The following is a 25,766-nucleotide window of genomic DNA, read 5'->3' on the forward strand; positions in this document are numbered from 1 at the left end:
CCTCTCAATGTGAGTTTATTACTCAATCTGCCATACCAAAGGAGCAAGCCCTGCTAAGGTGCTAGCAAAGGGAGGAGTCCATGGGGAGGGAGAAAGATGCCCTATTGCTGGGCTGGCCTTAGAGGCCCTGAGGGATGCATCATTCAAAACACACAAACACTTGGTACTCCGGGAGAATATTATTCCATTAATGTGTTCTCAAGCTGGTGGGGATTCTGGAAATCCACTCCAATGCCTTCACTTCAGCAGCAGTGGAATTGGCCTGGATTTGTAGCGCTCAATTATTCTGAAGGCGCCGATGTTCTGAAAATAAAACTTTAAGAAAGCAAAGAACTTACATCTAAAAACTCAGACTTCAAACCTGTCTTTGAAACCAGGGAGTTAAAAACAGAAGCCAGACACCCTCTAAGTGCACCCTGTAGATGCAGCCTTTTGGCATTCTCAGTGCACTATCCCAGGCATCCAATTACAAACCTATATCAAGGAGGATAACACACGTGCCCGGACGCCGGGAAAACACCGAGCGGTGAATCCAGGGTGCATGGGAGCTGCGGCGGCCAGAGAAGCCGATGTCCAGGCGCGACCCTCTGGGTCCCCGCGTCGAGCCTCACTCCCCCCACCGGTGAAATGAGCGTGACACTATGTACCCGTTTGCCCCGAGGGAATGGGAGGCTAATGAATGAGAACCACCAGGGAAACTACCCGGGCCCCGCACCAGTTGCTCTCCCGCCGCGATCCCGGGATTGCGCGGCGTCCCCGCCCCGGGCGGCCAAGGCTCAGTCGGACCTCGCAGCCCTGGGCGCTCACCACGCTCCGGACCCCCAACGGCCCGACGGTTACAAATGTCCCTAGAACCGCGCCCGCTGGGACAGCAGCTCCCAGGGTCGTCCCGGCGGTAACGGGCGCCCACCCGACGCTGCCCCGAAGCCGCCTACCTTGGCCACCCAGCTGAACAATGGTGACATCGCGGGCCAGGCGGCGGCTCCTCGCCCTCCGCTCCCGCTCACTCCCGCCGCCGGCCCGAGTAGCGGCGGGCAGCCGGGGGCAGGCTCGGGGCGCGGCGGGGCGCGGGCATGACTCCCCCCACCCCTGCGGCGGCGGCGGGCTCCTCCCCGCTCGTCACTGCCCCGAGAGGTCGCGCGGGCAGGACCGCCCAGCCCAGAAAGGGAAGTGGGCGGGGACGGCGTGGGGAAGGGGCGGGGACAGCGCGGCCGACCCCGCCCACCCCGCGCTCGGCGCGCAGCGGGAAGTTGGGAGGCGTGGGGCTCTCCCTTCTCCCCGCTGCCCCGAGGGGGGCGGCTCCCCGATCGGGGAGTCCAAATCCTGATGACTAGAGACGTGGCTTTCTAGGCCTCGGGGTTCCGTTTCGCACAACTTTAGGAACACTAGAAATTCTCCCTGAGGTTTGATAATAGCTCCAGAGTTGGAGCGAACACAAAGCCTGGCCAACTTTCCAGGCAGAGGTTACCCCACCCCTAAACTCTCGAGACTGCTGGCAACAAAAGGACTAGTGTTTCCCCAGCTCCTAATACCTTTATGTAACCGAAGGTGGTTTTCTCCGAGTCGGAAAACCCAGCCGTTGAAACTAGAAAAGGGGCGGGGGAAAAGAACCTTCAGCTCCTGCCAGACCCAAGGTTTTATCAACATGAGAAATGTTGATTTCACCAGATTTCTTCTCTCCCAAAGCAAGGTGATAAGACAAGTGTAGACAATTTATAGCTACAAAGGTTAAGCTGAGTTTCAAACTCAGACACCCGAGAGTTATACGTTGGAAAAAAAATCCGAAGGTCTGGTGGCCAATGCATAAACGCATGTGTCATTCACTGAGTTCCTCAGGCCAAGTAGCCACCCTAGCCCCAAATTTTGCTTCTTTCCTTTTGTCATATTAATTGTGCATTATCTTTACGATGGGTTAGTAGGACATTTTAATGATGTTCCTCGAATGCCTGGCATCTGAGTTAGGTGATTTTTATTAGTTATCTATGCTGTATAACAAATTACCCCAAATCTGAGAAGCTTAAAACAGTTCCTGTGTGTCAGAAATTCGGCAACTTCTTAGCTGGGTGCCTCTAGCTCCTTGAGGTTGCACTCAAACTGTTAGCTGGGGCTGCAGTCATCTCAAGACTGGACTGGGACTAAAGGATCCTCTTTCAAGTTCACTTACATAGTTGTCCTCAGAATTCAGTTCTTTAAAGGCTATGGGTCTTGGGGCCTCAGTTTCTTGCTGCATCATGTGGTCCTCTTCATAGGGCTGCTCATAAAATGGCAGCTTGCATCCCCCAGCACAGGTGATCCAAGAAAGAGTACATGTCCCATAAGGAAGTCAGTCATATAAACTAATCACAGAAGTGACATCCCAACACTTCTGCCCTACTCTATTCACTACAACCAAGGAAATAAGTCTAGTCCAACACTTAAGACAAAGGGATTGCATAATGGCATAAGTACCAAGAAGAGGATCATGGGGGGTGAAGTGGGATGTCATCTCTCTCTTTTCTTTTCTTCCAGGTAGGACGCATGGGAATAAGATAAACAATAAAGGCATTGGGGAAAGTCAAAAGTGATATCATTTTAACAGAGCCTACCCAGGTAATTGAAAAGGGCCTTAGAAGCATCTTTGGGAAGTGCTAGTCTTTCATTCTTTTAAGCAGAGATGTTCTCTAAAGAAATTAAGAGGCGGAAAAGAGGAGTGCATTTGTGGCCATTTAACCAAACCTTTTCCTGTATTTCATCATTTCCCAAACAAGAAGAAGAGATGCAGGCTGAGAACTCCATTACAGTCAGAGCCCTTCTGGCCTATATAACCATGCCTCTCAAAGTGTGGTCCATGGACCAGAAGCCTCAGTATCACCTGGCAGTTAGAAATGCAGGCCCTGCCCTAATCCAGACCTACTGCATCAGAACCTTCATTTTTTTTTTTTTTTAGGCAAGGCAACCCTTGGTTGACCTCACAGATTGCAAGGACCTTGTCAGCTTACAATACCTTATTTTTTTTTTATTTTTAACACCTACAGCACCTGGTCTTCCTAGGTGGTCTCGCATCCAAGTACTAACCAGGCTCAACCCTCCTTAGCTTCTGAGATCATATGGGATTAGACTTGTTCAGGGGAGCATGGCCGTAGACAGAACCTTCATTTCACCATGGTTCCAGGTAGCTAGTATGCACATTAAAGTTTAAGAGTACACCAGTACGTGAGATTTACTGACATTGGTCTTATATTAATAATAATAAATTACTGACAAATAGCCCCCTAAGAAAACAGCTTAAATTGTCCTATGTCCTGCAATGGGGTAAACTAAGCCAGCTAGAGAGAAAGCTGGAGAGTTCCTAGGCAATAACATGGTTTTTTGATGAGAGTGGATGGGCAGCTGAGGACCAGGCAGGACAAGCAGGACTGATGATAAAACATCATCATACTCCATCACTCCAATCCCTAGACTAAGCTCTAAGAGAATGCCCTGAACTTAGAAGCAACACTGGGGAGAGGATAAGTGGAACCCAAAATTAAATTACTGGCAATTGGTGATTGAACTCAATCTCCTGTCTCTCTCCCCTCTCCACAGGTGCAGAGTGTGGGACTGAAAATCTCAACCCTTTTTAATCACGTGGTTGGTTCCCCTGGCAACCAACCTCCATCCTTTGGTGACTTAAGGGCTTAACCAAAAGTAATCTCATTGACATAACAAAAGACACATTTCTTGTTCTCTTTACAGGAAATTCCAAGGAGGACAAAGGCCAAATATGTATTTCTTCTTATAAATCACAATATTACAGCAATTAATCAGGAGTTTGTTCAACTCATAAATATTAGCACCTATTGTATAAAGCAACAGCTAAGTCTAAGAAATAGGAAAGGTGATCAGACATGAAACCTGACCTCAAGAGGCAGAGAGAGTAGCAGGGAAGATCAGGCAGGGAAAGGAGTAAAAAATGCCACAGGATGGCCCATGGAGTTCTCAGAGAATTGAAAGGTACCATCAAGTTGCAGAGGAAAATCTAGCTTCCTGGCTGGAAGACTTCAGGCTTACAGATGGTGATGAGGGGATGGGCTTTCTAGAGAGAAGGACCACCTGAACAAAGGTATAGAGGATTGGTGTTCATCTCCTGAAATCAAGCCCTACTAAAATAGGACAGAAATCAGAGCTCACACTGTAAAAAGAGAATTTTAGTAAATATGGTTTCGTGGTGCACAGTCATCACCGGCATAAAAGTTTGTTTCCAGAAAAAATATTTGCTGAGGATACTATCAAGTTCCGAAAAATCTTTAAATAAAATCCCTTTGTATGAATTGAAAACAAATGTCCATGAAAAACTTGTACATGAACGTTCACATTTATAATGGCTAAGAAGAAGAAACAACCCAAATGTCCATTGGCTGATAGATAAACAAAATGTAGTATACCCACACAACAGAATATTATTTGGTCATAAGAAGTAATGAAGTACTGATGCATGCTACAACATAAATGGACCTTGAAAACATTACGCTAAGTGGAAGAAGCCACACACAAGAGACAATATGTTGTATGATTCCATTTGCTTATCCAGAATAAGCAAATCCATAGAGACAGCAAGTAGATTCCTAGTTACCAGGGACTAGAGAGGAGGGGAAACTGAGGAATGACTGCTAATGAGTACGGGCTTGTTTTTGGAGTGCTGAAATTATTTTGGAATTAGATAGTGGTGGTGTGAATATACTAAAAGCCCAAATTTCATCATACGTGAATTATCAATTAAAAAAATTCCTCTATGTGATGATGTTTGAAACACTTTAGGTAAATTCATTCTCTGAGGATTTACAATACTGGAAGCGACACTTTCAGAATTAAATAAGGTAGATATTAAATAAGGTAGAATTAAATAAGGTAGATATAAAGAATTCGGCCTGAATTCTTGCATGTAGTAGGTGCTCAGGAAATGTTAGCTATAGTAGTAGTAATAGTAGTAGTGATGGTTAAGACACATGGCCTAAGACACGCCCAGATAACTGATAAACATTATTTCTGGGTGTGTCTGTGAGGGTGTCTATAAAAGAGATTAGTACTTGAATCAGTAGACTAAGCAAAGAAGATGCTTTCACCAATGCATGTGGGTATCATCCAATCCACTGAGGGCCTGAATAGAATAAAAGGCAAAGAAAGGGCAAATTTACTCTCTGCTTGAGCTGCGACACCCATCTTCTCCTGTCCTTGGACATCAGCACTCTTACATCTTGGGCCTTTGGACTCAGAGCAGGACTTACACCATTGGATGCCCAATTCTCAAGCCTTTGGGCTTATGCTGAATTATACCACCGACTTTCCTAGTTCTCCAGCTTGCAGATGGCAGACAGTGGGACTTCTGGGTCTCCACAACAGCATGAGCCATTTCCTATTATACATATATATAATCTCCTATTGGTTCTGTTTCTCTGGAGATCCCTGACTAATACAGTATGATATATTATTAACGTAGAAGTAACACAGAAATGATGGGCTGGAGGTCTCAAGATCTCAACTGGGTTTATAGACAGGTCAAACAGTTGAGATCAAAGAGGAGATTGTGTGCTAGCCAAAACTGATTCCTGGCTGGGTGGGCCCCTGGACGACTCTCAATATTTTTCTCTCCCTTTTTATGAGTTGCTATGTCTAGCAGCATGACTGTGCTCCATTTGCCGTGCTGTGAATCCTCCAAGTTTCTCTGGTAAATTCCTACCATTCTAGCTGGGCAGAGTCTGGGAGTACACAGTATTACTAGCCCCTCATACTTCAGGCCATTCAGGAATTCCTCCCTAAGCAATAGATCCTATTCACTCACACTCCCTACTCACTCACTACTCCCCTTTTTCTCTTTCCCACAGTCTTGTTCCCCCTTACTTGTCTACACTTCTCTCTTTCTCTCAAGCACACACATGTACTCACATTTTAAATCATGCTAAATTCAAAAAGGGAATCTCTGAGTGACGAGGCCGAGTATTTGAAGATCGATTTCAAAACAAAGGTTTTCAATAAATTGGTGAATGAGGGATAAATTTGGTGAAGGCTTGTTTGGAGGTAGACAATAAATTCAGGTGATAGCTAAAGAACATTGCACTTTGATAAAACCATGTTGATGTTTAAGGTCTCTAATTTTATATTTTGATTGTGTGTCCAGTTGCAGTTTCTTGTAAGCCAGAACAATAGCAAGCAGATTTAATAAAAACACTTTTAGCGCCTCCAGCCACCTTCACTACATTTATCTGAAAGCATTGCAAAATTAAAGCTGGCTGCAACCCAACTAGAGATGCTAAGATTCTGTGGTGTTAAAAAGGTGAGCCATTGAACTTGTAACTTCAGAGAGAACTAGACAATAACTCCGTAAAGAATAAAGTTTGCATAAGTTTCTCTCTGTACTCAGCAGTCTTGTTAAAACAAAAATTTACTTTTTGACACAAATTTATCTCTTCATTAAAATGCTTATGACATCTCTAACCAGCAAATTAATGTATTTTGCTATTTAAATATCTGTTCTCTTCTTGATATTTTTGCTTAGTATAAACATTAATTGTGTTCAGTTTTTAGCTGGCAAGACATTCCGAAAATAGAAACAGTGTTTTTTATTTTTAACTCAGCCTATAAAGTTTAAGCAAATAATCTCCTTTTCCAAAGTACTGCATACACATGTTTCAAGTTCATGGAAAAACCCAGCAATGAGCTCATAAAAAAAAAAAAAAGAAAATAACACAATGAAAATTTAGAGTCAAAGATTTTGACATCCTCACTCTGTGTTATAACTAAACATAGATGCTCAACTTTAAACTCAGATATTTTAATTATAATTTATAATGGAAACATTAAAAACACCACTTTGCATAACCCTAATTCCACCAAAAAATAACTTTTTTTTTCCTAAACTGAAAGTTATGTTTTTCCTTAAAAATTAGATTTGAATATATCGATTCCTAACTCCTGGCCAAATCTGTCAGTGAAGAAAAATCAGACCAAAATTCCTTTTCCCCCTCCTTTTATAGTAAATCATAATTTCCTTAAAAAACAAAAAGGTAGTTTAGTTTACCTTTGATTAGAATTATTTCTCACTTTTAAAACAATGTCTATCTATTCACCTTCATCTAGTTCTTTAAAACCATCAAATTTCCACCCAGTAATCTCATTCCTTGTTATTAACCAAAGGGAACTGAAAACTTACAACCACACAAAATCTGGCACACAGATGTCTATAGCAGCTTTATTCATAATAACCAAAACTTAGAAGAAATCAAGATATCTTTTAGTAGGTGAATAGATAAATAAACTGCGGTACATGTATGATTCTATCTGCCATTCTAGAAAAGAAGAAACTATGGAGACGGTAAAAAGATCTGTAGTTGGGGGTAGAGGAGAGGGATGAAAAGGCAGAACACAGAGGATGTATGATACTATCATGATGGATACATGTCATTATGCATTTGTCCAAACCCACAGACTGTACAACACCATGAGTGAACCCTAATGTAAACTAGAGACTTCGAGTGATAATGATGTGTCAATGTAGGTTTACCAGGTGTAACAAGTGTATCACTCTGGTGAGGGATGTTGATAATAGAAGAGGCTAGTTTTGTGTGTAGGCAGGGTATGGGAATTCTGCTCAATTTTGCCATGAACCTAAACCTGCTCTTAAAAAATTATCATTGACAGAGAGTTTCAATTGTGTTTAAAACACAATTGAACACAATTTAAACACAATTGTGTTTAAAACACAATTGAAACTCTGTCAATGTTCAATATTAATATTAATCTGGTGTCATTGATTGTATTATAGTTAAATAATTAAAATAATACCAACTGATACCAGTAATTACTGAGCCTGAAGATTCAGAATTTGCTTAATCCCTTTTCAATTCTCAAAGTTTACTTTAGCCATTTAGTAAATAATACATTTTAATTTAATTATAGCATTATAAGGTTAATAATACTATATCATATTATAAATTTCAAAGCCTAAATTTCTGTGTGTCAGTATTTTGAATCAGAACTGCACGGCAAGCACCTGGAAAACAGTGATTCTTCCATGTTGGTTACTTGTGTCTAGTACATAGCCATGCACCTTTGCTGTTTTACACAAAGCGATTCATGCCAGTTTCCTCCCTGTAGCTTGTGATTCCCACAAAAGTCCACTACACCAGGTACACTTGCATTTCACCAAGAAGAGTGTGCCTGGTTACGTTCAGCACAATTTTCAGATGCACAGAACAAGCACACTTTCCAGAAGCTAGGACCCAACTGCTATGTTTCTAGATAAATGCGGTCTCTAAAAATATTAAGATAAAAGGTTTCTCTAGGTTCATTGCTTAGCAAAAGAATGCATAGGTTATAAAATAAACCATCATCTGTATCCTAGTCTCCATACACAACTTAGAAGATATATAAATGATAACAACTTCTATTGGTTTTGACGGGAGATATAAGGGCTGAGAAGATATAAGAAGAAAATGACTTTTCCTTTCCCTTTGTGTTGGACTCTCCTCCGATTTCTCAAATGCTTACAAGCAGGGTGGTCTGAGACACTGCTCTCCTCGTGTGGAATTTTCCAAGCATTACAGAAGTTATGCTATGGGCAAGGTGAAGATAAATCAGTGCTAAGGCAAGGGTCAAGATTCATCTAAAGTGATCCAATTGATAGCACATAGCCCTTCGGGGGTCTTTCTCTCTCTGGAGAAACACATCCTCAGAGGCAGCCCAGGAGGAACATGGGGCTGAACATCCAGGTGCACACTGACAGCTTCTACCTGCTCATTACCGGCTGTGTGATTTCAGGCAGCTCCTGTTGCATGTCTGGGTCAGTTTCCATCTTGTAAATTTCAGAGGTTAGACTCCAGATCCCCAAGGTCCCTACCAAGCTTCCCTCAGGAACACTATGAAATATGAGCTAAATTAAATGCCCATGATGGGTTTGTGCCTGGTAGCTTTGGCTCAGGTCAAGGTGGAATTAAATGAACCTGCTCACCAATCTCAAGGTCATAATGTCACAAGGACACTGAAGCTCTTGGAACTTTTCCAGAAACCTAGAATTGGTTCCTTACATTTGTCAAGAATGAATGCCCACAAATCAGTGGCAGCAGTTACCTGACTCCTGTCTGAGTTACCCGCTTCTCCAAGATCAAGGGTCAGGGAGAAAGGAAACAATATCCATTTAGCACTTTTCACATGCCAGGTATTTTCATATAATCTCATTAATCCTCACAACAATTCCAAAGCCTTGGGGAGCCAACACCTGCCCTGCACGATAAGTTACAGTTGGAAAGGTGTTGCCTTACTGTTTGTTTTTTGGGGGGAATGGAAATGTCTACCCATGCCTGCCTCAACACTGTATTTTGGAAGCACATATCTTGTCTGGTTTCACAGATTTATAGCTGGAGAGGAATTCATTTCAGGATGAATCATAGCTTGAGTCTCACTCACATCTGATTTAGGTGATATTTAGATGAGACTTTGGACTTTAGACTTTTAAGTTGATGTTGGAACAAGTGAAGACTTTGGGGGCTGTTGGGATATAATGAATGTATTTTATAATGAATGTGTGAAAGACATGAATTCTGGAGGACCAGGAACAGAATGCTATAGACTAAATGTTTATATCCTCCCAAAATGCATATGTTGAAATCTAATCCCCAATATAATGAGAGGTGATTAGGTCATGAGGGCAGAGCCCTCATGAATGGGATTAGTGCCCTTCCACCATGTAAGGACACCTCTAGAATCTGACCGTCTATGAACTAGGAAGCGGGCTCTCACCGGATACCAAATCTGCCAGCACCTCGATCTTGAACGTTCCAACCTCCACAACTGTGAGAAATGAATTTTTGTTGTTTATAAGCCACTTGGTCTATGTGTTTTTGTTATAGCATCCTACGTGCACCAAGACAAGTAATAATACTAGAACATAAAGAGTACTGAGTGTTTACTATGTACCAGATACTGCTAAAACCTTGGAGAATGCTCATTATGGGCCAGGCATTGTTCTAAGTGTTTACTATGCGTGAGGTAGGGACCAGAATTACCGAGTTTTGAGTCGGGAAACCGAAGACCATAGCCAGGATTTCAGCCCAAGCGCTCTGTCAATTTAATACACTTTACTACACGGCCTCTAATTATTATCTTGAAACTCTGCAAAGTATTATTTATTCTGTTTTGCAGACAAAAAAGCTGAGGTTTAGAAAGGTAAAATAAAACCCACGGTTGCTCTTCGATAGAGCTGAAGCTCTCTCTGCAATGTCAGGAAAGCAAATAGTCCTAACTGCTGTCAATACAGGGTGTCGTGCTCAAAATTTCAGAGATCCAGTTTGGTCACAAGAGGTTTTCGAGACAGCCACCAACTTCCAGCCAAACGGCAGGCTTTGTCAGGGAAAAAGTTTTGCCCCTCTCATGGGGCCAGGGGCTGAGCTAATGCCAGCTAGACTCCAATGAGGTGGGCTTAAAATGGTAGCAGAGTCTCATGAATAATAAAATGAATTAGTGAGGAAGGAAGGGGAAAGGAAGCAAGTTCTTTTTGGATCTTGGAAGCAGGGCTACAGCCAGCCCAGACTGGAGCTCGTAAGAGGGATATGAGATCTACAGTAGGCTCACTACTGACTCCACACTGGGGGCTGACAAGACAGACCCAACTTGAACCTGGGACAAAGCAGGGGCTAGGTTGCTGGATGTGAGGGAGGTAGGCTCAGTGGTCTTCCCTGTGAAAAGCTAGCCTGGTTAATGAACTGAAGGACCCTGACCGCCTAGTGCCCAAGAAATTTGGTTGGTTGGCGTATGTCCCCTTCCAAAGCTTAATGAGAACATGATTCCTGGGTTAGATGAATTAGGGGGTCTCGGACAAGGTGTCCTTACAAGAAACACGTCACTCTGCTCCTTCTTTTCAACTGTAACATTGTAGTGCAAAGGCCCCAAGCTAGCAGAGTCCAAGAAAGGGGCACAAAGCCCCTCCAGGCCAAGAAATGTTGCTTTACGGTTTCAATTTGTAGTTAATATATAGTACATATAGTTGGTGATTTCATGTATCCAACTCTGGCCTGCTGTGTGTGTAGCAGCAAACTTAAGTCATTAAAGTGTCCGTTATTTCATTCAGTTACTTAACAAACATCTGTGGTGCAGGACTGCACACCATTCTCTGGGGATGCTACAGTAAATAAACCACTTGCCCCTAGAGGAACATCTTAGGGTCCAATGGGCCCACAGAGCAAGTAAACAGGAACCTGCACAATTTTGGAGAAGTAATGCCAGAAGGACAAGAGAGAGTGCGATGAAAACATATGAAGAAGGCCTTTAACCCAGCACTGGGGCCCTCTGAGACGGAGAAAGTGAAGCTTAACTATGTGCACATAGACCAAGTAGAAATTAGCCACTAGACGGTAAAAGAGGAGCCAGATTATCCCTAATCTACAAAGGAAATAGAATTGATACTGCACTTTTTATTACATATAGCCATCTTGCTTTCCAAGAATTTTTTAAATTATAAAACATTTCAAAAAAAATAAATGGAATAATAGGACAGATAACCTATATAGCTACTACCCAGTTTTAACAGTTTTAACTATTTTGCACATATGTACATATATGTATTCTTTTAAAGAAGTAAAATGTTACTTTAGAGTTTCCCTCCATCTCCAGAGGTGACCTCCATCCTGCACTGGGTGTATCTTCCCCCGCTCTGTTTTTATATATTAACTTTACAAACTGAAGGAAGACCCTCCACCAACAAAAAGATTAAGACTCGCTGAAGGCTCAGCTAATGGTTAGTAATTTTTAGCAATAAAGTATTTTTTAATTAAGATATATACATTGTTTTTTAGATGTAATGCTATTGCACAGTTAATAGATTACGTTATAATATAAACATAACTTTTGTATGCACTGGGAAACTCAAAACTTCATGTGACTTGCTTTATTGTGAATCAAACTCACAATATCTTCAAGGTTTGCCTGTGCTTGGACATCATGGTGAACAAAACAGACACAGTCCCTGCCCTCAGGGGGCTCACAATCTAGTGGAGGAGACAAGCAATAAGCAAGAAAGTAAACTAGAGAAATATATAAATACAAAGTGTGGTAAGTGCTATGAAGGAAGAGAACAAGGTAATATGAGAGAGAAAGGCTTGTGGGCAAGGGACTTACATTAGAACGCATAGCTGATAGTACTCTGTTAGTACTAAAACTGAAACCTGAATAAGTAACCTTGTCACAAGTTAGGAGAAAAGCATGTGCAAAGGCTTTGTGAATGGAAGGGAAAAAATATATCACTGTGGGTCCAATAGAGTGAGGTAGAAAGTGGCTCAGGGTAAAGCTGTAGAGCAAAGGACAGATTATCCAAGGCCTTGGAGGCTGTGGTAAGGAGTTAGACTTTATTCTAAATGTGATGGGGAGCTCTGGGTGGGTTTAAGGAGAGAAATCACATGATTCAATTCTTAACTCAGTCGCTCTGACCATTATATGGAGAATGGAATATTGGGCGACAGGATGGGGACAACAGACCAGTTCTCCACTTAGGAGGCTATTGTGGTGGTGGCTTGGATCAAAGTGGTGGCTGGCAGTGAAAATTAGATAGAAGCCAATGGATTTAAGATATATTTTGGAAACAAAATGGACAAGGCTTGCGAATGGATGGAAAGTAGAGTTTAAGCGAGAGAAAAATCAAGAATAATCTTAGGTTTAAAAAATATATATGAATAAGGAATCATCTACAATTACTTCTCAAACACTTTATGATTTGTCTTGAAGTTCTTAACTAAACTTTCTCCAGTGTGAAGTGTGAGGGAGAGATAAAGTCACCAAATTGTGCCTCTTCTATAAGAAACAATATGGCAGGCTAGGACTAAGATTTTGTGTCTTTTCTGGAGGTCTGTTCTGAGCATCCTTTGAATGGAAAGGAAACTGGAATGCTTAGTATCTAGCTGCCTCAGATGGTTCTTAAACAGCCATATCCAGTTGGCTTTCAGGAATAAGATGTTCAGAGATGTAACTACCACCCACTTTTAGTAGCAGCAGCAAAATTATTAACATGTATGATAAATACCAACTCTCGATGAAAAAAACTCACTAAATCTTGGAATTCAGCAACCACAGAGAAGTCCTCAGGCCTCACAGGTGATTTAGATTGACATCAGACATCTGTGATGTTATCAAAGCTTTGTATGGAATCCAAGGCATAATGCTGTTTTAAGTCATAAGACATTAGAAGTAAAATGAGAATTCATATATCTTATTTAACCATGCAGACATTTTAAGATAATCAATGTTAGTCTAAGCTGCAAGTGTGTTTCCTATTTTTTCAGTATTCTACTTATCTCTCAATCTTCTCTTGATTATGGCCTCTGGCTTTTAGGATCTCCTTAAAGCTTCCAACTGGTTGATGCTAGACTGGAGAGAAAAGACGTGGGAAGTTCTTGACCTGACTCTGGCCTTTCTCCTTTATCCTTTGCAATTTCCTGTCTCTTGTTTTCTCTGCAGGAATAAATTTTGTTCACATATCCCCCAAAGTGGGAGCCTTGGTACAGAAGAGAGCATGGAACCAGGGGACAACTGAGGGAGAATAAGAAGGAACATGACCTATTTTACGTTTAAATAGAACGTTAATTATAATAGAAATCGTTATTGTAATAACTAACTTACACGCCTAGCACGTGATCTAAGAGCCAAGATGACCTCATGCAAAGAGTGGAGGCCTGAGCTCTGACAAAGCTGGTGGGAATCTCAGTGTACCACCTACTGTGAACTGGGAGACTTGGGTAAGTTAACAAAACTTTCAGGCTCTATTTCTACATCCATAAAATGGACGTAACATCCATCTTTCGAGAATTTTGAAATGACCAAGAAACACTTAGGTGAAGTGCCAAGCAACCAATAAAGAAATAGCAGTTAGCGTTTGGCATTTCCTAATGTATAATATACTTTTGTATACGTGATTTCACTTCCTACTAACCTTTAGTAAATTCAAGTCTTCCATTTTTGCCTAAAGTAGCACCCCAAAGTTCTTCTAACTGCACGATGCCAAATATATGTCACCATGACTTATCTTTTGCCAACTCTGATCTATCAGTAACAGATATCTAGCACACAGTAGAGAATAGGGTCATGGGACCCTGTCTGAACTCAGCTGTGATGTCCCAGATGACGTGACTACTAATTAAATCTGCCATGGGCACAGGAGTGTCGTGAGGACTGCATGCAGTTGACAACCTGACTCCAGCATAGTCCAGCCTCTTCATGCACAGCAGCAATGGGTCACTTCTTTTCCTAAGGTCTCAATATAAGCCAAAGGCAGTTTCGCAGGGAGTCCTTTCATTTCAAAGATAAATATGCTTGTTCTCCAATTCATTCCAGTAATCTTTGAAACATGGCCACGTGTGTGCCTCTATTTGAGTGAAAAAAAATTACCCATTTATTTACATACGGCCCACATCAAATACAAAAGGCCATTCAAAGATATTATTAGAAATTTTACTGCTAATTTGCGACAGCTAGCTAGTCAGTGACAGGGCCATGACTTGGATCTGGTGTATCAAGTGATTCATTTAACTGCTATGTGGAGCTTGTGAACTCAAGTATTATGAGAGGTCAGCAAATGTAAATATGTGAAGGCCAGGTGGAAGGCAATAAGGAGTGGGGAGTCTGGTGAAATAGAGTGTGCATGCCAATCCACAGGCATTCAGATTGAATTGTCTTTCTTCAAATCCGTGGTAGATAAATTCATATATATTTATTATCTATATTTATTCCTTCTATTTATTCCTATGTATGTGTGCACGTATGTATGTATGTATGTATGTATGTATGTATCTGCAGGTCACCGATCCACAACTTTGCCCCATTATCTCATTAGCAGGAACTATGGCTAACTGCCATCTTTCAAAGTGTTTTGACACACTCATTTTGTTTTGTTTTGTTGGTTTATTTTGTTCTTTAGATTTCACATATAAGTAAGATCACATGGTATTTGACACATTCATTTTTTAAATGGATAGCCCTAAAATGTTTCTCTGAATTTGGGCAGAAATAAAATAAAAGATTAGTAACAGCATCATAAAGAAGGAATAAACAAAGACTGATGAGGTCTAGAGGTATGAAAGAGAAATCTAATCCATGAAAGCTTTCTAGAGGAGGTGGCATGCAGCTGGGAGAGAATGCTTTTCTTAAGTAAAAAGAAAAAAAATTTCCACAGATTAAAACAAACAAACAAACAAACAAACAAAAACAGCAATGATCAAAAGGAAGAAAGCATGGCTATTTCAGAAAAATAAATAGTCCCATTTATTGGAGAATGGGGTACAAAATCTTGGGATTAGAAAGAAAAGTATGAAAAATCATCTGAGGCCAGATGGTCCCAGTTCTTGACTGCCAAGCTAGGTGTTTGGCATTTATTGATTGGGGTTGGAAGGTGGACAATCCAGAAAGCTTTGGAAATGAAATGGCCTGATCGGAGAATGAGTTTTCTAGAAGACAAATCTGAGACGATCTGACAGACTCCTTCTTAAGCATACTTTTTTCCTAGACAACTTCAGAATGAAAACTATGTCATTATTTTTAGCATATGTTTTTAAAAGTAAACTTGGTCACCATAAATGTACATGAAAAAGCGGGCATAAAAACTAGCAGTGAATCTAGCAAATGTGGCCATCTGTTTCTCTGGCTCTGAGTAGAGATTAGCCAAAAAGAAAAAAAAAAAAGCATTTTCAGAAACAGAACTATAGCTGAAATCATATTTTCCAGTGTATGTTTCTACCAGTGACTACTTATATTTTACTTGTCTGGCATTTTCAATAAAATATCCCATTTATAGGACATTATTAAAAAAACTATCATCTGTTGGATTGTAAATGGAAGGAATGAAAAAAGAAGAAAAAGAGGAAGGCAGGGAAGAAAAAAATATATCTAGCTAGTCAGGAAATCTCTGCCCTCACAAAACTTATATCCTCATGAAAAAAGAGAGACAACCAACAAAACAAATTTTAAAATGCCGTAGTATATTAGAAGTTCATGAGAAGCAGACTATATAGATTATGTATGTGTGTGTATATATATATATGTATATATGTAGAAAAATGGAAGGTGTAAACTTTTAGCCCTCTTATAGCTAACACTGGTTATTCTTGGAGAAAAGGCTGCTCATGACAAATAAAGGGCATAGATTTTTGTGAAAGGAAATAACAACAGAAACTGTACAATAAAGACTAATATAAATAGAATGATTATGAGAGAGAGAACAGGGAGAGGTATGTATGTGTATCGGAAACTCTCAAAATATCTATTAATTTAGGAAACAAATCGGAGCAGGGCACATGTTCCAGCAGCAAGATGGGGAGGGCGATTCCTTTCTCACTTTTTACAGTTTCTTCAATTTATCAGATTATAAATGGTTTTAACTTGCTTATGTTTTACAAAATTTTTCAAAAAAAAAAAACGAAAATAAAAACTGAGTTAAAGCAAGATGAGATCGTTCTATACATACTGACATAGAAATCAGTTTGTGGCACATAAGGAAGCAAATCTAGGTTACAGAGCTTTGTATCCTGTGATCCAATATGTATAAAATACATAGGATTTTTTAAAATGCCAACTAATGTTAGAGAGCTGAGAGAGTTATTTCATCAAAGTCTGTGAATCATCTCTGAATCCCCTCTCCCTTCCTCACCACCTACAAACAGCATCACTAAGTAATGACTTCTGTCTCAGAGCAGACTTCCAAAGGTATCCCCTTCTTTCCATTCCAGTTGTCATTGTCCTAGGTCAGCCCTCAACAACTAGCACTTGGATGCCTGCATAAATCTTATTAGTCTCAGTCCATCCTCCGCAGGCTAGATTTACTTCTTATATCATTATCTTCATTCTCCAATGACGACTCGATCAAATCCAGTCTTGGTGTGGCTTCCAAGACTCCTCCAAATCTTGTCTCTCCAACCTGTGGTGGACAATGATTACCACCTAATAATGATTACCGCATTCCTCTTTACTAGAAGAACCTTAATTTTGTTCAATTAGTGAACATAGACCCTTGATCTGTGGCTTTAGCTTTAAGTGTTGCTCATGAGTTGGCATATGGTAAGAAATCCTTTCTTTTTAACTAAATGAATGAATGGTATAAATTAGTCATGTTTATACCATTCCTCCTCCCAAGTGACTAGTCTACAAGTCAACATATGACTCACTTCTGGCCAATGAGATATTATAAGAGTATGCTCCATCCTTCCCATTTGGAACTCACTTGTGCAGGTGCTACAGCAGCCATCTTGGAAGCATGAGGTCACAAACCAAAAAGCCAAAATCAATATGCTAAGGATGGTAGAATATAATGAGATGAAAGCCTATGTTATTGATGATATAGATCCAGCCAGACTGGAACTGCTCATCTCTAAATCCTGAGATAAAAGCCTGTGATATTTATGATATAGTTCCAGCCATTCTGAAGCTGCTTACTTCTAAAAGCTTATTAAGCGAGCTATCAAAATATCTTTATTGCCTAAACTGGACTTTAATGTGCCAGTGAATCACTTGGAAATCTCATTAAAATGATTATTCTGATTCAGTAGGTCTGAGGTGGTGCTCAAGAATCTACATTAATGATAGGCTCCCAGGTGATATTTCTGTCTAAGGACCATATTTTTTAAAAAATGAGGATATAAGCCACTATAAATTGGGCTCGCTATTACTTTTAGCTGAACTCGTCCTTACTGGCTCCCTCCCCACATATGAAGCTGACCATCCAATCTTCTCAATATATACCAACAGCCTCCTGGGCTTGGCTCATGCTCACCCCTCTCTTGAAGGAGCTTCTTTAGATTTTACCACTATTCTACACATCAGTGTTGGTCACTTTTTATGTTCATCACCCTTATTTGCAGTTACTTCCAAATATATTTCCCTACAGTCTTTTATTCAAGTTATTATTAAACAATTACAGTGATATGTTTAAATAGGCAAAATGATTTCGAAAGACCTCCAATTTAATTGCAAAATTACTGAATTCCCTTGTAGATTTTATATATTATATTATGTAACTGGCTGTATTCAATTTCAGTAATGGGAGAATTAAAAACTACAGAAACAGTGTTCTATTGCCAGTAATGACATGCATGAGACTCTCCTTGATTAAGCCTTAATTGCACATGACACTTTGACGCCTTTTTTACAAAGTCTGATATTAATATGTATCAACCTAAAACTGAGTTCAGAAGAATTATTCATGTTCACTCCTAGATTAAAAACACCATCCCTCTCTTATTTGTCCAAGAAATTCTTACCTGATTGTATTTCATTAATTAACAACATGCTTTTCATACCATACTATATTCCCATGTACTTTTTAATATTATTCCAAAATTTAGCATTCATATTTTTCAGTCAAAACTTTGGCCAGAATGGGTATCAGATACTCCATTTGAATTCAAAATATGTCTGAGTGCCAGCGTGGGAGAGGAATGGAGGAGATTTGTGTGGGTAATCTGGAGCTGTCACAGACCTTGCCCATCAATCAGCACATGGTTATGACTGAAAATCATCAATCACGTGTTGATTAGCTTTGATTTCCACTGTAAATCAGCACAATTTATCTGCAGCCCCTATCAGTTCGAAACCATCACATAATCCCTGCAAACAAGGAGATGAGGGATAAATGAAAAAACAGGGCTCCAGAGATAGAGATTTTAATTCAAATCCTACCAATGACTACATAGGAATATCAGCCTCTCTCCAAATGCAACAGAATTTTGTCACCTACTGTAAAAGTACAAATCTAAAACTACCCTGTGACATTCACAATTGATTCAGTAAAGACCATGACAGAAATCTCAAAGAATAACATGAAGATGCAGCATAAATTATTTCAGGGCCACCGATATGAACTGGAAGCCACTGGACCACAGGCTTTGTGATGCCTAGGCCTTGCCAATCCTGGTAGCTCACTGCTGCTTTCCAGGTAGATATTCTTCACCTTTTCCTTCCTCTCCTTCAAAGGTCTCCTGCAGTAAATAACTGATGAGCAAATCGAGGGAAAGACTTAGCCACAGCCTGAGGACTCTTAGGTACCAAAGTATAGATTTGCACCCTCACAGAGTGAGGGCATTGTCAAGTACATGTCCATTACTGACTGAACTTCATGGCAATTTTCTAAAAGCTAAAACTCTTAAATTAATCACTAACTCCCCTCAGCAAACACCATGACCTCTTTCTAGATCTCTAGTGTTTTATTCTTCTGGACAAATACTCTAACCACTTTATAGATCTCAAGTGTTTTACTGAACAGATACTCCGATTGCTTTCAAATGTTTGTTTGTAACATCCTTTTCAAGTACTCTTCTTGAGGTTTGCCAGGTTATGACCATAAAGTCCACTTTCTCCTTCTGCTAAGTATCACTATATATTGTTCTCTCTAGCTGAGTGTCACGTAGCCCCTTCCCTCAATGCTGACCACATAAGCCTTGCAGGAGGTCTTAAGTATACTCAAGAATAAAAAAGAGCCTGTACTCTTGATATATTAATGAATTGAGATTTGGTCCCCATCCGCTAGCTGGAGATAATTTTTTCCTTCCTATGCAGGCCACATAACAGCAAGGTTTTGTTTACAAATTTTAAAAGCGGGTTTTTTTCCCCAAACTTGTAATGATGGAAATTTTCAAACAAATAGGAAAATAGAGAAAATATCATAAGGAACTTTCAGGTCCCATCACCCAGCTTCAATGACTGTCAACTCAGAACTAATCTTGTTTCATTTATATCCACACCCACTTCTCTCCCACAGAGTATTTTAGAGACAATTCTGACATGTTATTTCATCCATAAATATTTCAGCATATAGCTCTAAAAGATAAAAACTCTTTGTGCTTTGAGCTATTTAAATACGAAAGACAACAGATTTGCAAATCAAGGCCCAAACCGGGGGCGGGGGTGGGTGGTGGAGGGGTGGCAAGGGGGATGGAGAGGGGGGAATGCATAGTTTTGGTCAGCCATTTATATTTCTAACTGATAATAAATGACAAAAAATTCATCGATTCATTATGAAGTTTTCCTGCAAAGAGGGCATTAAGGCACTTTTCCATGAACGGAGGAAAAACTTTATCGACCATACAGAAGTCTCCCTGTTTTATGGTATCTGTGTGCACTGTATTTGGCACTCTACTCTTCAAAAAGATTAACATGAAATGTTCGTAACGATACTTTGTGGAAGGTTCTGTGATAATTCTGCAGGTGCAGAATAAGGCACAAAGAGGTGAAGTTATTTGCCCAGGGACCCTGGAGCAGAAGAGTGACTCAGACTTACACAGAGGCTGTGGCCTCTTCACATCATCAGCCTGTAGTAATAGTGTATTAAATAGCATTGCCTTGGCTTCTCAGTTGTCTCCCCCAAAACAGGCCCTGAGAAAAGAAATTTGGAGCAGGGAGTTTGTCTGGTTAGAAATCTCAGGAAGCACACGTGAAGATGTGCTAACAATGATACAGGGGGAAAAAAAAAAGCCAAGAAGAGTGGGGCAATGAATGGGTTACCTGTGGGGGCAACTGGGGTTCAACTCCCCTGCAGAATTTTCTGAGGAGTCATGGGGAATAGGGGTCAGCAAACCACAGCCAGCAGGTCAAATCTGACCCACAGCCTCTTTTTGGAAATAAAGTTTTATTGGCCCACAGCCAGGCTCATTCCAGTGCCGTCTATGATTGCTTTCATCTTGAAAGGGCGGAGTCAAATCCTTGCGACAGAGACTGTATGGCCTGCAAAATTCAATGTATTCACTGTCTAGACCTTAAGAAAAAAAGTTCGCTGACTCCGGAAGTAGAACATGCGGAAGGAAAGAGGGAAGCTGGGTGTTTACTTACCTCATTAGTTTAGGGTTGCCTTGGGGTCATTAGAACCCTCGAACTGCCAAGCTGCCAGTTGGGCAATCTGAGCTAAAGCCCAGTGGCACCTGAGAAAGCCTCAGGCTGAGAAGCAGAGAGGCATGTGGTTAAAATGAGAAGCTGTCTGCCCACAGCTATGTGCAGCTATGGGTGAACTCAGAAGTGGGTGAGAGATATAGTCGGGCATCACCAGCACATGCTACAAGTGACCTCTCTGGGCCTCAGAAGCCTCTTCTATAATAAAGATAATAACCATATTTCGCACAGCAATTAGTGTAAAATCATATTGGAAAATACATAGGAAGTGCCAAGCAGATAGGAAAGGCTTGATAAATATTATCAGGTATTTTGCGATTTTCCCAAACCTTAGTATTGGGAAACATCATTATTGGTACCTGTAGCCTAAGTCTAACTTCTTTACCACAGAGGAAAATATTTCAAAAGTGTCCTCACATATCTTGTTAAATTCAAAATAAACCAGAAGGCTTGGAAATAAATAGATAGCCATCTGCTTGGATGGTGTTTGTACCTGCGATTGATACCTCCCTCTCTTTGCCAGTAAAAATAAACAGCAGCATTATTCATAATAGCCAAAAAGTAGAACCTAACAACCCAAGTATCCATCAACTGACAATTGCATAAACAAAATGTGAAATATCTATACAATGGAATATTATTCAGCCGTAAAAATGAATGAAGTACTGATATATGTGATAACACATATGAACCTTGAAAACATTATACTGAGTGAAAGATGCCAGACACGAAAGGCCACATATTGTATTATTCCATTTATAGAGACAAATCTATAGAGACAGAAAGTAGATTCATGGTTTTCTAGGGCTGGGGGGTTGAGCAGGGAAAAGGGAAGGGAGGGAGGGGAAATGGAGAGTGACAGCTGATAGGTATGAGAGTTACAGTTTTCTTTTGGGGGTACCAAAAAGGTTATAAAATTAGATTGTGGTGATGGTTACACAATCCTGTGAACATACTAAAAACCACTGAACTGTATACTGTAAATGGGTGAATTTTATAATATGTGAATTAAAAACTGAAAGAGAAAAGACATATTCCTGTACTTAATAAAGAATGACCACAAATATTCTTGGTGGAAGCTCTTCCCATGCTCCATTGTTCTCTGTTCCATCCTTGCTGCCTCTCTGGCACTTTGCCTCTTATAATCTCCTTTCTGGGCCTGCTCATTCTTCTGGCTCTGTCTTCACACTCCTTTTCCTACTGGGGGGTTCATATCCTAGAGTTGGACTGCATTCCCTATAACCATACCACCAGCTGGCTGTGTGACCTCGGGCAAGTTACTTAACCTCTCTGAGCTTCAGTTTCCTCATTGAACAGAGATAATAATAGTGCCTACCTCATATTATTATTATTACTAACTAACGTTTGTCGAACATTGATTGTCTAATAGGCCCTAGTCTCTTTTTCTGGAAGTTTTTTCCCTAACATTTTTTACAGTAAATTATATATATTTAAAGTATACAATTCGATGGGTTTTGACATATGAACACATTTGTGAAACCAATATAATTTACCAAAAATTTCTATCACCTCAAAAATTCTTGTGCTACTTTGCAATCGAACTCATCTCCAAGCAACCACTGGCCTGTTTTCTTCATTATAGAACAGTTCACATTTTCTAGAGTTTTATACAAATGTAATTATATAACATGTCACCTTTTTATTAGGGGAGTGTTTCATTCTGCATAGTGATTTTGATATTTTCCACACTGCTATGTGCATCCTATGTGCATTGATGAGTAGCATTCTATTTGCCACCTGTTAATGGACATTTGGGTTGTTTTCAGTTTCTGAGCTGTTTTCAATTTTTGGCTATTACATATAAAGCTGCTAGGAGCATTGGTGTACACAAGACTTGTGTAGACAGGTATTTTCATTTTTATGTAGAATCCTGTGGCTATACCGAAATTTCGTAAAGCCCAATAGAGCCCCTGGCTCATGGCCCATGGGCTGAAAAGGCGACGGGCCTCAGCATTGCCATGACTTCCACTCTGACATGCCCTCTCCAGACACCACCGGTCCCCGTGACTCCCACCACAGTTCCCACTTCTCGTCACTGCAACCGCCACAACTCAGCTTCCTCTTTCTGCAGCCGACACCTCTAATTCTTTTCCTTGGGCCACTGCTGACCCTTTGACTTCCCAGTCATGGTCTAGCCTCTCCTTGTAGACATGACAGAATTGTTCACTTCCTGCTCAGACAAAATAAGGGTATTATTTTAACAGATTCAGGTGATACTGGGTTTTCCAACATTCCTAGCCTGCTGAGGATTGTTTGTTTAACAAAGTCAAGACACCAAAGCAAGAGCAAATTACATTCAAATTAAAATAGCAAAGTTTATTGCTTCATTTCCTTTTAAAGGTTGCCACTTTAACTGGTACCTTCTTTTAAAGAGCCAATTTTTTTTTAATAAATAAAATGTATGTCTTTCTGTCTTATTCATTGTAACTTTGCCATAATTACCTATTGTAAAATAATATTTTTTAATAAAGAAATTTCCTTGTTAACAACACTCAAAATGTCCACATATTTTCAAATGAATCACGGCTGACTTATTTTGGCTGTAATTCCAAAATGGAATTGTCTCAATTAATTCACATTTAAAAATTTCAATCCATATCTGTTAATTAGATTCTACCAAAAAGACCTAAAATGTATCCCATTTCACAAAAATAAAACAGAACCACTACCAGTTTAGGTACAATTATGGCATTGGTTACAGACATAAAGGTTTTGGATGTGAATCCTAGATGTCACATCTTAATCTTATCAGATCTGCTCCCTTCTGTGTAGAAATACTGTGGACTGCTTGTTTGGTAAAGAAGTACATGGCACTGTTCAAAAATTACATATGCTACAGCTTTCATTGACATTAACCTGAACATGTGATAATACAGAGCAAAGCAGGCTGGGATGAAGTGCTAGTTTTTGCTTCTAGATTCTTGAGTGGCCACACTGGATACCAGTCCAAGGGGGCCAGCTGCAGTGATTGATGTGGGTCAGCCATGTAACAACCCAAGATGCCTTTATCCAACCTCGCTTAAGTATATTATTCGATTTACATTTTAACATGCTTTTTTTTACATATTTCTCACAAATAAGATTTTTAACGACTAGTTCTACTTTATTAACGTTCAAACTGCTTATCTGAGCAACAGCTCTATTCTTTGTGCAAAATCATCTCTAATCAAAGTCTTGTGTTTGCACTGCCTAACCACTGTGGGGCACCTAAGCACTGCTTCCTGGGATGTACAGACCAGCCAACCACCAACACAAGGAAAATTAACAGCTACATCCAGAATAACTTCTCTGGAGGTCAAATGAGGACGGGTCCCTTCTAGAACTTTATTTCTTTAAAATCCCAGCAAAATATTATTTCAGATAATTTTTGTTTTTTAGGAACAAAACTCTCCACGTGAGACATCCAGAACAGGAGGTTGTCTCCCTCAGCAACTCAAATTAGGACAAAAGTGGAGTGACTACCTTCCCTCTAGCAGAACCCAAACGGTACTCGCCCATCGAAGTGGCATATGCCATCACATCATCTTGGGACTCCACCCAGCCACTTTGTTCTCAAGTAAAAAATATGAAACAACATGTTTTCTACGTAGATTATAAGAAACAATTCTCATCCAAGAAATTTTTTGAAGAAGTATGCAAGAATATATTCCCAACTGAAAACAGTGGTTATTTCTTCGGGTAGATTAGAGATTGGGAAGTAAGGTGTAAATTTTTATACCTTACAAACTTCTGAACTGATTAGATTTTTAATAGTCAGCATTTATGATAAAATATTTTAAATGAGAAAGTATTTTCCTTAGTTCTGAGTTTTTTTGTCTAGTCCTCTCACAGTGGACACAGAGATTTTCAGGCTGCCCAGCATTGAATGACTGTCTTATTTAAGGAGAAGTCCTAAAAGAGGTGGCAGCATAGCCCCCTCTGCTGACAGGGGACAAATATTCACTCTCTTGAGCTTTCTTGAAACTCTGAGCAGGCAATTGACCTTGGTTCAGTCAGTCAGGTATTCCTGTCTGGACTTTGAATCTTGAAAAAGTCAAGTCAGGTCACAGGGTCAGCGAGACCTGCCTGACCCATAAAGAGGGTAGCAGTGTTAGAGTCCATTAGGCTCCCCAACTAATGACCAGTGAGGCAGTGCCAGGGACAGCAGAGTCTGACAGCAGGTGCCAGCAGCAGTGTCCTTAGCAGGGTATTCCAGTGATGCAAACTTGGCCATGGTTCCACTTGCCTGGCTGCCCTTGATTGCTGTTTATTTGCTAGTCTTGATTCTCTGGTCTTTACGTTGATTCTGTGAACCACCCTATATCCTTCCAATAAATACTTTTTCTTATTAGGTCAGCCAGAGCGGGTTCTTAGAGCCATGAACTCTGATTCACAATTCACTCACTCACTCACTCACTCACTCATTCATTCATTCATTCATTCATTCAATTGAGTATTTATTAACTGCCTACTGTGCTTTGAACTCTGTTTTAGGCATGGGGATCCTGTAGTAAACAAAACAAAAATCTATTCTCCCAAGGAGCTTATATTCTAGTGGATCTCACTTCTTCTTGACCCTGTCCTTTATTCACTCCCTCCAGAAATCTGTTTAATTTTTATACTGTCTCTCTAACCGTAAGCCAAGCTAGTCTTTCTCAGCTTCCCTTGACATTAAGGAAGCAAGGACCTTTTCGTGTCCTTCTGGCCTTGCTTTTGAGTTCAGGCCAAACCTTACTGTTTGACACCATAAATAGTCATTCATCATCATTCCATAAACACTTACTAGCACCTAGACTATTCCAGGCACTCCGCTCAAGGTTGGGGACATAATGTTGAACTAGTCACTGCCCTCAAAGAGATTACAATGTAGCAGCAAAAGAGAGAACAGATATTTAAGTGAGCTC

At 40.3% G+C, this 25,766-nt stretch overlaps 1 protein-coding gene and 1 pseudogene across 7 annotated transcripts in view; both read right to left on the reverse strand.

Moving 5' to 3' along the window:
- TBC1D1 (TBC1 domain family member 1) overlaps window positions 1–25,766 on the reverse strand; it is a 200,328-nt gene that overhangs the window by 134,031 nt on the left and 40,531 nt on the right. Inside the window, exon 1 of one of the 7 annotated variants that reach the window (XM_039848790.1) lies at window positions 936–1,322. The exons of the other annotated variants lie outside the window; for them this stretch is intronic. Coding sequence (XP_039704724.1) covers window positions 936–965 — 30 coding nt within the window. The 5' untranslated portion in view covers window positions 966–1,322. Of the gene's footprint in view, window positions 1–935; window positions 1,323–25,766 lie in introns of those variants that run through there. 7 annotated transcript variants of the gene reach the window in all.
- LOC120591359 (uncharacterized) lies at window positions 3,006–3,124 on the reverse strand (annotated as a pseudogene).

The sequence above is a fragment of the Pteropus medius genome, unplaced genomic scaffold (assembly GCF_902729225.1).
Source record: "Pteropus medius unplaced genomic scaffold, Ma_sr-lr_union100, whole genome shotgun sequence".
NCBI lineage: Eukaryota > Metazoa > Chordata > Mammalia > Chiroptera > Pteropodidae > Pteropus > Pteropus medius.